Source organism: Gallinula chloropus (assembly GCF_964237585.1).
Source record: "Gallinula chloropus genome assembly, chromosome: 16".
Classification (NCBI taxonomy): Eukaryota; Metazoa; Chordata; class Aves; order Gruiformes; family Rallidae; genus Gallinula; species Gallinula chloropus.
The window spans coordinates 10,001,223-10,014,264 of NC_140101.1; the positions used below are offsets into that span (position 1 = coordinate 10,001,223).

The 13,042-nt window shown below is 44.3% G+C and overlaps 1 protein-coding gene across 2 annotated transcripts in view; it reads right to left on the minus strand.

Annotated features, from left to right (window-relative positions):
- Positions 1-389: 389 nt before the first annotated feature.
- EYA2 (EYA transcriptional coactivator and phosphatase 2) overlaps positions 390-13,042 on the minus strand; it is a gene marked incomplete at both ends in the record, with an annotated part of 93,306 nt that continues 80,653 nt past the window's right edge. For both annotated transcript variants that reach the window (XM_084271625.1, XM_084271624.1), the window contains 6 exons: positions 390-470; positions 4,214-4,314; positions 5,120-5,241; positions 5,834-5,948; positions 6,949-7,109; positions 9,272-9,330. In XM_084271625.1, the coding sequence (XP_084127751.1) occupies positions 390-470; positions 4,214-4,314; positions 5,120-5,241; positions 5,834-5,948; positions 6,949-7,109; positions 9,272-9,330 (639 nt within the window). The remainder of the gene's footprint in view (positions 471-4,213; positions 4,315-5,119; positions 5,242-5,833; positions 5,949-6,948; positions 7,110-9,271; positions 9,331-13,042) is intronic.

Sequence of the window (13,042 nt, forward strand, 5' to 3'; positions counted from 1 at the left end):
ATGTGATGTGATGCACTGTGCAGAGACTCCTCACTGTGTCCTCTTCCCCTTTCAAAAGCAAGAAAACTGACAGGTAGACCCAAGACTTGTAGCGTTTGGCGCTGATGGCAAAAGGCAGCTGCAGCTCTACGCATGGGGCTGAGCCATGTAACTGCGGGATCCCCAGCCAGTTATCTGAAGGCTTTTCCTCTGTCCAAAGGAAGAACTCGATACAATGCTCTTTGGCTGCAAGTTCTTCAAGGCTTCCCCTGAAAGGGTTTCTCCTTCAAAAAGAGAGAAACTGCAGCTGCTGTGGGATTTGTTTTTTTTAATAAGAAAATGTTGAGGAATAGGTGGAACTGATGTACAGTCTGAGTGAAGCCCTCACAGTGCTAAGATGTTGGGGTCTGCTACAAATATTCAAGTTCCAAGGCGTGCCGAAGAGCTTCCAGGTCAGCGTGACAAGAGATTCTCCAGAATGGCATGTTGTGCTAGAGTGAAACCAAAAGAAGGGGTTTTTTTTGGGTTTTTGTTTAATACTGAGATCAAAACAACTTTCTTAGTTTGCACCCTCGGGACCAGAGCTCTGTACCTGGGCCACCAGGTTGCCACCGTGCTACCAGGCAAGGAGGAGGGAGAGAAAGAGGGAGAAGTGGGAAGTGTCTGCTGATATGTTTCTCCTATGCGGAGAGAAAGACATCCTCCACAATTCAGGAGTGTCCTGCTTCAGAGATGATGGAGGATGGGGCTGACTCTCAATGCACTAGCTACTGAACTTTACTCTCCTATTCCTCCCCCATCCCCTGGACTAATTAGGAATGTTTCTAGACTTGTAGGATTTCTAGAAACAACTTTAGGTGAACATTGCTAGTGAAAGCTGTTGTCAGGGCTTCTGACACAGGCAAGTAAATGATACATAACATAAAAGAAAATCACTAAAGTTTATAAAAATGTCACCAAAAGAATAAATATCAGAGAGGCAAAATCCCTTCTAAGAAGTCCCTTCCGCTAACTGGAACAGGTCACACTGCATTTGCTGTTAATGTAGGAACTGGAACCATCACTCAGATCAACTGCTGCCTCAGAGAAAGGTGTGACAGGCTTGTCCCCAAACAACTCTCCTAATTCCTGCTTTTGACAGACTACCTGGCATTCTCCTCCTGCCTCCCTGTTTTTCAGTTTACATTTACTGTGCTAAATATTGAAGTACACAAATGGCCACATCCTCACCAGCCAGTTTCGCTTGCAATGGTAGCATCTGGAAAAGTTAGTTACCTGTGACCTACTCTATCTTCTGTAGAACATCCCAGTCATCTCTTAAAAATGTGGATATATACTCTAGGAAAAAAGACTTGCATCTGAAAGAGGACAAAGTATCAACATTTTGTGAAACAAGTGCAGTTCCCTCACACAGGGGACCTGAGATAGGTAATCTGGTAAAGCACAGACAGCAGCAGCCACAGCTACAAGCCCCTTGGTCACTTGCAAAAAGGAACGTAACCTCGATGTAATTAGAACTTGCTTTCAGACATTAGATACAGCTTTTCTTGGTATGTTCAGCTGAGCCTGGGGTTTGGGCTGGATTTGTTAGAGCAGTTTTCCTTCACATCCAAGACACAGCTTGTTTCTGCACCTAGACTTTATAGCCACATTTGGGGTGATGATTTTTCTCAGCTTTCTCTCAAAATAGCGGTCTCTGTGCAGTTAATGATACATATGTGGTAACAAAGAGATAGGGAGCTTTAGCTGACAGAGCTACTCCCCTCCCAGCATGGGAATAAGCTGTCTGAGTACTATCCCTGTAAGCAGCTGCAAACAGGCCTTCCGGAGGCTTTAGACAATAAACGTGTCCGAGACAGATGATTCTAATGGGGGAGATGTGCCTTTCCCAAGCGAACCTGCCTGTGCCAAACAGCTCCAGTGGTTCCAGATGTTTATTTTACAGAGTGTTTATTTACACTCCTCTAACCTTTAAATACAACTCGAGCTCCCCTCTGGTATGTTACCTATCAGCAAACAAGTGTTTCCTTCAAGCTATTTATCAGCGTGCAGGGACAGCGAGCAAACACAGACATCTGAAGTGGCTGGAATCTATTGCTCTGCAATTTCACTTAGAGGGGAAAAGTTATTTCCTTCTCCCAGCCCTGGCTGCTATTAAAATCTTCCATGAAATTATGTATTTTTTCCTTTTTAAACAAGAACAAAACTTGGCCTCCTATCCCCTCCTGTTCAGCATTTACAGACTGCTCACTCGTCAGACAGGTGAAGAAAAACAACCCCCTGAACTGGAGATACTATCAGTGCTGTGGGCAAAGCAGTGAAAGGCTCCCTGCCTGCCCCTCTTCTTTATTTTCTTTTATTTTTTTTCTAAAGCTCAGGTGTGTGGAAGCCTCCACTAATGATTGTCATCAATCAAAGGAGGCGACAGCACAGCAAAGAATGTGCTTTACTAATGGCAGAGCTGCTTAGGCCAGGAGACACAAGCAAGAGGGCTCTTGAAATCCTGCCTACAGGAGATGGTTGAACCTTCCCCCTTCTTCCCACAGTCAGAGAGCCCCTGCAGCCTTTGATGCACTCATGTTCACTGACCCACTGCCTTTGAAGTTCAGCACTGGGCTGTCAGAAGCAGCAGACTATTATTGCTTTACTCCCTGTCATTTGGGACTCTTTGCTGACAGCTCCTTAACCCTTCATGTACTAGAGACCCATCTGCAGAGGTAGGCAGTTTTCCAAGGTGGGGGTAGGTAGTGTTGCTGCCATTGGCTAGGGTAAACAAGCTATAAAAAGGAAGGTGTCTGCTGCTTTGAAGATGGTCTGAGACAAAATTGTGGGGCTAGAATGTGTACTGATCACCTTATTTGCTGGATCCTTTTGTTCCTGGGCTTGTATACCCAATGAGCTCAAATTTGCTTGGAAAGTCATTGCAGGACCTTCATTTAGCATGAGATGCCAGGACAAAGCTGTAGAGCTGAGTTCCTGTGGTGTATTATTTTGTACATCACCTCGCCTACAACAGTCATCTGTGTGCCTATTAACAATTAACTAGTTAGCTGAAGATGGGCCTCAACGCAGCCAGTTCCTGCATCTCATCTGCACCCCTCCTGAAGCAAAAGCAACTCAATCACATTTCTGCATTCACATCAGGAGACCCAGGATGTACAAAGACATCTTGCAAATGGTGCTTGCCACTAACAAACTGTATTCCTCTCCCTGTAAAGCCAAATAAATGAAGATTCCAGGCAGATGTCTGTTCTAAAGTTTAGGAAGTTAAAACTCTAGCTGTTCAATTCTGATGTAGATGATGTACCTGACTGCTTTGGTTGCTGGTTTCTGCCCCTCCTGGGTTTCTCTAATACACTGTATATGGCAGAAGGCATTCCTTACTGGATCTCTAAATATTCTTCCACCACCACCTAAATCACAGTAAGCAAAATGTGGCCTTTGGTGTTCTCAAACTTTGCTTCTCTGTCCTGTATGCTCTGGGGTTCCAGATTCCCTCCTCTTACAGTTCTCCTAAAACCAAAGAAGCTTCAACTGGTCCCTAAAACTCCAGTTCTTGTTTTCCAATGAGTGGACTGTGGATACTAATGACTGGAGGACTCAGTTGGGTGCACAGGTTGGCCACATCTATACAGTGGGCAAGACAAATTACCAAGGGCTTGGTACTCCTGACCATGCTGCTTCCACAGATTCTGTTCTACTCTGTATTCAGTTCATCTTCCCAATTTCATTTTGCTTGTGAAATTAATCACATTATCAGTGATTTATAAATCAAAGGCAGTAACTTGGTACTAGTCCATTTGGGATTCATCTAATGACATTAAACCCTCTGATCTCAGTGAGTCATAAATATAAATACACAGATGTGTTCTAATAAGTCAATCAAAACTAATTCCAGTAATTTTGAATTTTCAAAAGAAATTCACCCTGTTTGATCATCTCAGATCACACACTGGAATTCTCCTGTTCCTACATTTAAAGACAACTTTATTAAGCAAGAATGACTACTAGAACATGTGACAGTGACTACCTGAAAAACTGGACTAGTTGCCAAAGGTGGGGGGAAATTACAGTAGGAAATTTCTCACAAGGTTGTTGAGTATTTTGCTTATTTAGAAGTAAGACCAAATGTAAACTGTTTCAAATGAAGGGAGCTCCATTAAATGCTTAAGAAAGAAAGGGTCATTGAAATGAAAACTTGGAAGAAATCCAGCATGGCATCCACAAACTGTACCTTTTTTGCTCCCTGTTCCTCTTCAACACCATCTCCTATTACAATGTACACGGCTTTCCTTCCAAACCTTTGCATTATTCTTTCAAAACAGCTCTCCTTCCCTAATCAACAGAAAAGACACATTTTTTTTACCTGGACACGTACAGCAGGTGGGGCTAACGTTCAGGTACTGGAACTGGAGTTGGGACCTAACTGAACTTGCTGCTAGATTCCTTGTTTTCTTTTGAAATTAGAACCTAACTGAATCTTCATCTGAGATGGATTCTCTCCATCTCAAGACAGTTACTAGCATTTTCTTTATCAGCCAAGGATTTCCAAGTGCTGCCAATTTTCCATAAGCTTTGTGACTTTTTGATGCACTGCTCAGTCTGGCAGTTGGTAGACTGATCTGACACTCATGGTATTCAGTTTCAAGAACCCTCTTCTGTTCGTTCTGGTTGCAGTAAATACATGAAAATACAAACCTCAGATATTCAAACACTTATACCAGAAAGAACAGAACACACCCCCGCAAAGGCTCCAGCCAACTCTACCAGTACTTATTACTCACACAGCTTCACAAACCTCACTCAGCACACTTGACCCCTCTGCAAGAAGAGGGTCCAACCAGACTGACTCCCTCCTAGCTGGGTGCAGCAAACATCCCACATGCAGCAGATGCCCCACAGGGGGTAATTTTCACTCCCCCATGGAGACACTTGGAAGACTTTGATTTCATTAATTTTTTTATTGCAGCCTATACTAGCTTAAGTGTGGGCAGACAGAACGTGAATTAGAGATGTGGGAACAAGGAGCTAGAAATAAAGCTCACACATTGCTTGTTGCCATTAGACTGGACAGGTGTGCTTGACTTAGGGACAAAATTTCAGTCTATCTTTGGTGAGGCCTATGTAAGTTTGCTCTTACCTGTTTTTGTTGCACTGTAAATGTTTTCAATGGGGAAGACAGTGCCCAGTCCATAGAGAAGCACTTTAGCAAGAGCTGGTATAAGCTGAGTCGTGGTGACCAACACATTCACACAGTTAGGCCTAAAAAACAAAAGAAATGGCAATCATTTTTTCTCTCTTTTACTCTGGACTGAAAGATGGCAGGAAGCAAAACTTTCTTGCAACTGGAAGTTGCAAAGCCCTTGGGTGGTCACGCAGCTACAGGCAGGTAAAGTGAGTACTGGTAATGTCTTGTAGAAACTTAGTAGAATTAAAAAAACATAGGACAAAGTTGGAGCGATGGTGCAGCCCTACAGCATGCAGGCCAGGGTCTGTTTTGTGGGAATTTAAACACCACATAGTAATGTCCATGCTGGGTTCTTTGAGTGAACATGTTCAGGGACTGAAGGGCCTTTTTCTCTCTTTCCTACTCTTCTGTAGGACAAGCATGCAACAGATGAGGTAGCCAAGGAAAGGCAAGAAAAAGAACTGCTTGTTTCTTTTGCTCAGTTCATCTCAAGCTCACCCCAACCCTTGATAATTCAAATCTGGCAAACATGTGCAGACTGGCCTCCCACAGCTTTGGCCAGCAAAGTCCTATAAATGTGTCTCGATTTGTTTAGAAGGGGGGAATACAGGGAAGCAAAGGAGATCCTGGATCAAGCCTGCAGGCAATTCTTTAAGCTGTTCTTACCGGGAATGTATCAAATTCAGCGCCTTCAGAGCATGTGTGAGCCAGAGATCAGTCAGCGCTTCAAGTTCTGCTCTTAACTGCAGCCAGGTTTCCCTCTTAGGAGCTCCTATTAAACCTGTAAGCAGGGAAAGCATCTTTGCAGAAGCACAGAAGGGGAGTTGCATGGCTTTGTACACAGAAGGGCTCCTGTCTGTGTTCTGAACCGGATCTCTCCCGCTGCCCTTCTCCTGGCCCCGGTGCAGGCTGCTCCCCTTTGCCCATTGCCCCATCATCCCAAGGCTCTGCCTTGAGGTACAGGAACCCCACCGCAGCACACTCCTACGCTACCCAGCTCAGCTTCCTGCCTCCCTGACAGAATGGCATCAGCCGCCTGCATGCTGCGTGGCCACGATAAATTACCTTTCTTGGAGTGAGCATAAAGCTTGCACAGGAAGTAAACAAGAGAACAGAAGAGCTGTCTATAGCAGGTAGTAGCATGAGTTGAGATCTACCCAAAGCCAGGACGGCTTTGTTTCTCCTGAAAACCTATGCACCACTGCCAGTACATGTCGGTAGGCTGGTCCTCCAACCTGTTGATACTCTGAGTTTTGCTTCTTTTTCTAATCAGACACCTGGCACTGATGTTCTAAAAGACAAGTAGAGCAGCCTATTGAAAGAACTGCCTGGAAATAGCTGAGATGAAAGAACCCAGGGCATCCTGATAGCTGGTTGTACTGTTTTGTGGGAGTTCAAACCAAGTAGTTAGGATACAAGAATGCCTTCAGACAGAAATTAACCATGTGTTCTATAGGGGAAAAAAAGGTGGATTTAGTTTTGAACTGTTTCCTTGCTTACTAAGCATTTTGAAAAATACAAGAAGGTTCTCCTGCCAAAGAAATTTGAAAATAAAGCCCCACTCTCAGATTTGAGTCTTTCTCCAACTACTAAACTAGGTATTTCAGCATATCTCTTGCAAATCCTGTACAGAGCCTTATTTAAAGATGAAACATGCAGCTCAGTGTGAAGTATCCTTATCACGATGCTCTCTACACCTCCTCCTTTAGCACGTCCGTAGCAAGGTCAGAGGTATGAGGGAAGGTGAAAGGCACACTTGTTGCCTGGCCACAGACACTTACCCCCTACATTGTTTTTGTAGGTGTTGTACATCTCTTTCACCCGGCGGTAGCGGAATGCTAATTTCCTCATCCAGTCCACTCCCCCGTGAACGCCGGAGCCCAGACAGAGATTTGCACTGGCAGTTGAACTGTGAAAGCCATCTGCAGAGAAGTTATACGTGCTAGGAAAGGGAGGAGGGGAGAGGTCAGTATAGATACACTGCCAGCAAGGACTGAAAAAAATTGCAAAGAACCATGGAGACAAGTGGCAGCAGAGACGTACGTGGGACACACTGTACAGAACTGGGGTTCATCTCTAGCACTGCTACGGGAACAGATTCAAAAATGTTCTTGGTGTAAACACACTGCAGGTTAATTAGCACTACCTGCCAGTTCTGAGGTTCTCTGAACTACAAAACATCTGAATGTCCTGAGGTCACCGAGGCTCCTCACCTCCCTCTCATTCAGGCTGCTATTGTAGAAAAGGCTGCTAAAGGAGAAAAGCCTGTTACCTTTCTGACTGTAGGTTATGCTGCTAATAAGGCTCTGAACACGTTAGATCAAGAAAAAAAAATTAAGAAATTATTGGAAGCAGCCATGACTGCCTGCAACACCTAGAGCTTGTTTCTGCTTTAAACTGAGATAGTGTTTCAAAGCAAGCACAAAAAACTGGGGACAAGTGGCAGCTCCACAAACACCTTTAACAGGCAGTTTCTCTGAAGGAAGAAATCCTGCCTTCTACCAGGCATTTGTTCCTGTCTTCAGCCCTCCTCCATGTCCCTTTGTACCAGCACAAGCACTTCTCCAGCACTGAGGTGAATCAGATCAGGGAACTGTTCCAGTTAAATATAATACAGCTTAAAAGAGAAAAAAGAAAGAAGAAATAAAGAGAAGCTGCTTTTCAGCTGGATCAGTTACCTGGAGGGGCATACAGAGGTAGTACCAGCTCATGTCATCTTAAAATCATTTGCCAAATGACAACATGGTCAGGATGGGTTTCCTGGTCCAATCAGACCTCAGACTGAGCTGCGATGGAAGAGGGTAGCTACAGCTCATGGGGCACAGTTGGCTGGATCAGCTCACAGACTCAGCAGATTTGGACAAACTGAGCTTGAACCAGAGCAAAGGATGGGACAGAGAAGCTCAATGACACAGACGTACCCTTCTCAGCTGCAGCCTGAAGTTAGCTCAGCTTAGAGTGCTTTGATGCCTCACTGGGGGGAGTAGCTAGTCCTGGTATATTCTCATCCTGATTTGCTGCACAGTATTTTCTCCTCCTAGAAAATCCTGATGCCACTTTATTTCTGTATTAGAGCAACCAGACAGGAGTTTAACATGCTCAACATACTTCAATCAGCTCAGCTTCATTTCTCACATAGATGAGCCATGAGCAGCTGTGAAGTACTTCTGAAACAACTGAAACCACTCAGGCAAGGGCTTTTGTCAAGATATGCTGTTAGCATATGGATTTTTTCATCCACTCAAAGTAAGTGCTCTGAATGAGATAAAATCCACATTAATGATTTAGTCAATGCCTGAACAAGTATCCAGACTCACAGGCCAGTAGGCTGAAGGATCTAAATATATATATGTACCATTTCAGTGCACTGCAAAGCACAAACTAGCATTTCAGTTAAAGAATACCCAACACCTTTCAAGTATTCTCCGCAGAAGGAAAAGTCTCTTCCCTAAAACACTTTTATCTGTGCTGTTTTTGTACCAATTTCTCACAATAAGCAGCCTTAATACCACAAATTATAAATCTCTATATGAAATCTGCACATTTCATTGTGCCAATTACCATGCCTCTACAGGCAACACTTTGGGAAAGGCAGATTTAATTGTACAGGAGTAGCTTTTATGTCCATGATCCAACTTATACAGATAATAACGTTTTGTGCAGTTTTGGTACAAATTTCTACAAGCACTAAGGTTCTGAGATGGCAAGGTGCACAGTCCTCACTGCTGAGCCCATTCTTACCAACAGGACAGTGGGAAACCTTTCAATCTGGCTTTGAAGTGTGTTTTAGCTCCTCCTGTGCCAACTGGATGGCATGTATCAGGAATTAACATAGTCTGACTGGAATTGAACCTAATTTTAGATATATTTCCCAGATTGGTTCAAAGCTCCATATCATTAGGGCTTGACAGGAGGCACAGACATATTAATTTGAGAAAGGGGACTCGGGGTTCTGTGTATTTAATAAATGCATAGAACACAGAGCCAGGAAGGGGAGAGGGCCATGGCTGAGCATGGGTTTTTACATCACTGACCAGGCCCCCTGCTATGTTCAAAAAGCTGGGGACTACCTGACCTGCAGCTTCCAGCCCGGAGATCCCGTACCTTAGATCTTGACCATTATCATCCGATGATACATCATCTATGTGGATCTGGTCACAGTCCTGAGGAGTGCAGGGAAAAAAAGTACAGCAGTAAGTAAATGCTTTGAAAAAAACTTAAAATAATGAAACAAAAAATTACTTTAAGGGTCATAATAAGGAGATTAAATCTCACATATTGCTAGTACTGTCTAGCAGAGTGTAGCCAGTTAATTGCTAGGAACAAATATGACATAGCACTTACACAAAAAACAAACACTGAGTAGTGTATGATCTGCTGCTATCTAAGGGCACAACAGGTTTTGAATAATGCAGTAAGTGAAACTCCTTCCTATGCAGACAGGAGGGAGAGAGATGCTGGTGTTTTAGCCAGGAAAACCCTGGGTTTTAAACTCTGTATGCATGATAAGGCAGAGATTTGGCAGCCCCTCCTCCTGTGAGAATACTGCTTTGGACAGGAGCTGTATGCCCACATAATTACAAGGGGAGAAGATCTGTCCCAAAGAAATTTCTCCAGACGCCTGTCCCGCTGGTGTTTTCCCAGTTCATTCTGAGGGGCCTGAGCTTCCTTTGATGTGCAGGAAGCTGGGCCAAAGCACTGAAGCACACCCATTCATACCCCTGCCACAGACACAGCTAAGGACTAAAGTGTGTCCGTGATGAGGAAACCTATGCACAGGAAGTTTAACCAGAATATTACTTGGAGCTCAGCCTGCACGAACTATGTACTCTAGATCTTATCTTCCAAACTTCTTCATTGTTAGAATGCTGCCTCAAAAATCTGAGAAATGTTATTTCTTTGATTTCTTTCCTAGTCTTAGCATTATGATTAGGAAGAGAAAAATCAGGCAGCTTCTCTCATCATCTTAAAGCTCCTTTCTCCATAAACCCTGCAAGAACAACAAACCAGAAAGCCTTCAAGCTCTGAACACTGTCTGGTTGATTTTTTTACAAGAGATAAAAGCACTTGGTGCCACAGGACCCCCAGGTCCTAAAACCTGTAGTTAACCAAGGTACAGTTATTATTCACCGCTTCAGTATTTTGTAAGCCACAGAATTTGCCTGACCTTCCTTACAGAATCTGGAGTTTTAGGAATTATTTTAAGATAGCCCCTTTCAAAAAAAAAAAAAAAAAACCAAAACAAAAAAACCCTAAAAAAATCCCAAAGCCCTAGATAGTCCTTGTCCATAATCATGAGATTTTGTGCAGCATCTATTTTAGACAATTCTCAAAAAAACATCTCCTCTCATCAGTCCTCTTATCAACTGGTCACCGGGGTGCATATTTTACAATGGAGCCAAGTGGCTGACTAGCAGATCTCTGCCAGCACTCCCTCTCCTCCAGCACCATCATTTTTTAAGCCCCCCTCCCAATAGCTGTTGTGAGCCATGCTGGGATAATATTGATGCAGCCCACTCCAGTTGTGTGATGCAGGGCATTAAGTCAGGGGAAAGGTATTTGTGGAGGGATCTGTTTTTCTCATTTGTGAATGAATTGTTCTGTACACTGAAGTGTGACAACAGTAGCTATCACATTTCTAACTTAATAAAATACCATGACACTTGGTGAGACGCTACCTCATAGTCCGCCGGCTGAGCCTATCGTGTTACTGGGTGAAACACAGGGAAGCTGCTTACAGCCAGCATGTGGACCGTGTTTTACTACTCGCTTACGAGACTAATTTTTCATTCTTGCTGAATTGCCTTGAAATCTTAGTGAGCAGGGAATCAAGGCAGGATATCTGGGCTGCTGCAAAGAAGGTCCAGATTGTTCAGATGGAAGCCTGCATGGGCACATATCCCGGTCTTCACATCCACTCCTTTTTTTCGAATGATACTTTAGGATCTCAGAGGTATATGATGTGTGGCACGTACAGCCTGTGACTGAGTCAAACCCAAGAGTTCAGTCAACCCTCCCAACTCTAGGAAGCTGTTTTTACTGTTGTGATATCAGGTCAGTCTGTGCTACACAACCTGCCTCCAGGTGGGACCAGACCCTTGTACTCAGATGTAAAGAAGCCTGGGCTAACGCAGCTTTGAAAGGGTACTGCAGGCTTGGAAAAAGCCTCTGCTGCCTCCTTGTGAAACACAAACTGTTCCTGAGGATGCACAGAGAAGCTCCTGTCTCAAGCTCCCTCTGAATACTGTCTAGGTATGTCTCCTGCACACATTAAAAGAATGTATGAATGAACAGGTTGTCTATTTATTTGTCAGGATTGTGCTATGAGGTTTTCATCTCATGGAATCACTAATCAATCGAGCATACACCCTTCATTAGCAGGGCGTTAACAGTTCCCAGAACACAAAAACCTCCAGGAATGGCTCTGAAAGCAGTAACTTGTAAACACAGTAATCCCCTTGTTTGTTAATTCCTCATCCCCTTGTTAGTCCTCCTGTCCTTAATACCTGTTTTCCAGAGTGCTGGACAATAGTATCTCCAGAGGGGAGGTGTGGGGGTGGGTGTGCAAGTTACTATTCTTAAGCCAGCACTGCACTGTGAACAAAAGGCAGCTGGGAGAAAAAGCACAACCCTGGAAAGCCCAGAGTTTGTAATTTAATTTTACTTGATCTGTAACCTTGGGCAACTCTTTTTGGTCCTTGATTTTTCAAAAGGGGAACAGAGAGTGAGAATACTTCCTTTCAAGTAAATATTTGCTGATATATTCTGCAGTGTGATGAGAGCCCTTTGTACGCAGCACCACGTACGGCCTAAATGTGCAGAGCACAGAGATTTATCTGCCCACACTGTTGCAGCTGCAAGCAGGGGTGATGCGGTCAACAGGCATGTTAAGTGCTACAAGAGTGGGTGAATCAGTGTGGCAAAACTACACTTGTATGACTTCAACGTGCGGCTCAGCAAACACAGGCCTTGCTGGCCTGGGTTATGCTGCTGACAACCTGCAGAATGGGGCAACCCCTGTGTCACTGCGTGCCCTGGAGTGCTACACACCGGCTGCACTTGTCAAGGTTGGGTGCCTCAATTCTTTGCTACAAGGTAGGCACACCACTATGCTGTGCTTCAGCCAGCATCAACCTCCCCTGCCTCCCAATCAGCTGGAAAAAAGTGCAGCTTCTAAGCAGTACCACTGAAGAGTTGCCTTGCTGACAGAGCATCCCTTTTGCAAAAAGAAAGTTTTGGTAAGAGTCTAGGTTTAAGACTTCTCCAGATACCCACCTGCCTTAGGGACCCATGAGAAGCCTCTTTCTATGCAATTAGCCTGAGGTGATTGGCATGGGAAACTGGCCTCTCTATGAGGCCACAGCACTAGGAGAGGATGGGGTGAAGCAGATTATCTGAATGAATCTGCTGGTTTGCTTTTCCACACACCCCAGATTCCCACTGCCAAGCATAGCAGGAAAAACGCATCTAGGATCCAGTTGCTTGAATCCCTTCTGGGTAGACCCTGAAAACACAAAGCCCTGGCTAATAGCAGAGGCTCAGAATCAGTTTCTGATAGAAATTCCAGTTCAGCCTTTTCACTCAGACTTTGCAGTCAGTTTTTTGCTATGCTGTGCAGTCATACCCTCACCAGACTAAGAAGGCTCACACAAATGCTAGTAAGACTGTGCAAACCTTGCTTTATCTATGGACAAATGTTTCACCCTCATCAGGCACTTTCTAAGTAAGCTCCTAAAGGGCTTTACACCCCAGCAGCACCTGCTCTGCACAGCAGTGCAAAACTGCAGCCAGCAAAACAAACAATTCCCCCTGTTCTAAAGCAATGTCATGACCAATTTCCTTGTCCAACATGCCTCTCTGCAAGGACAGGCAACA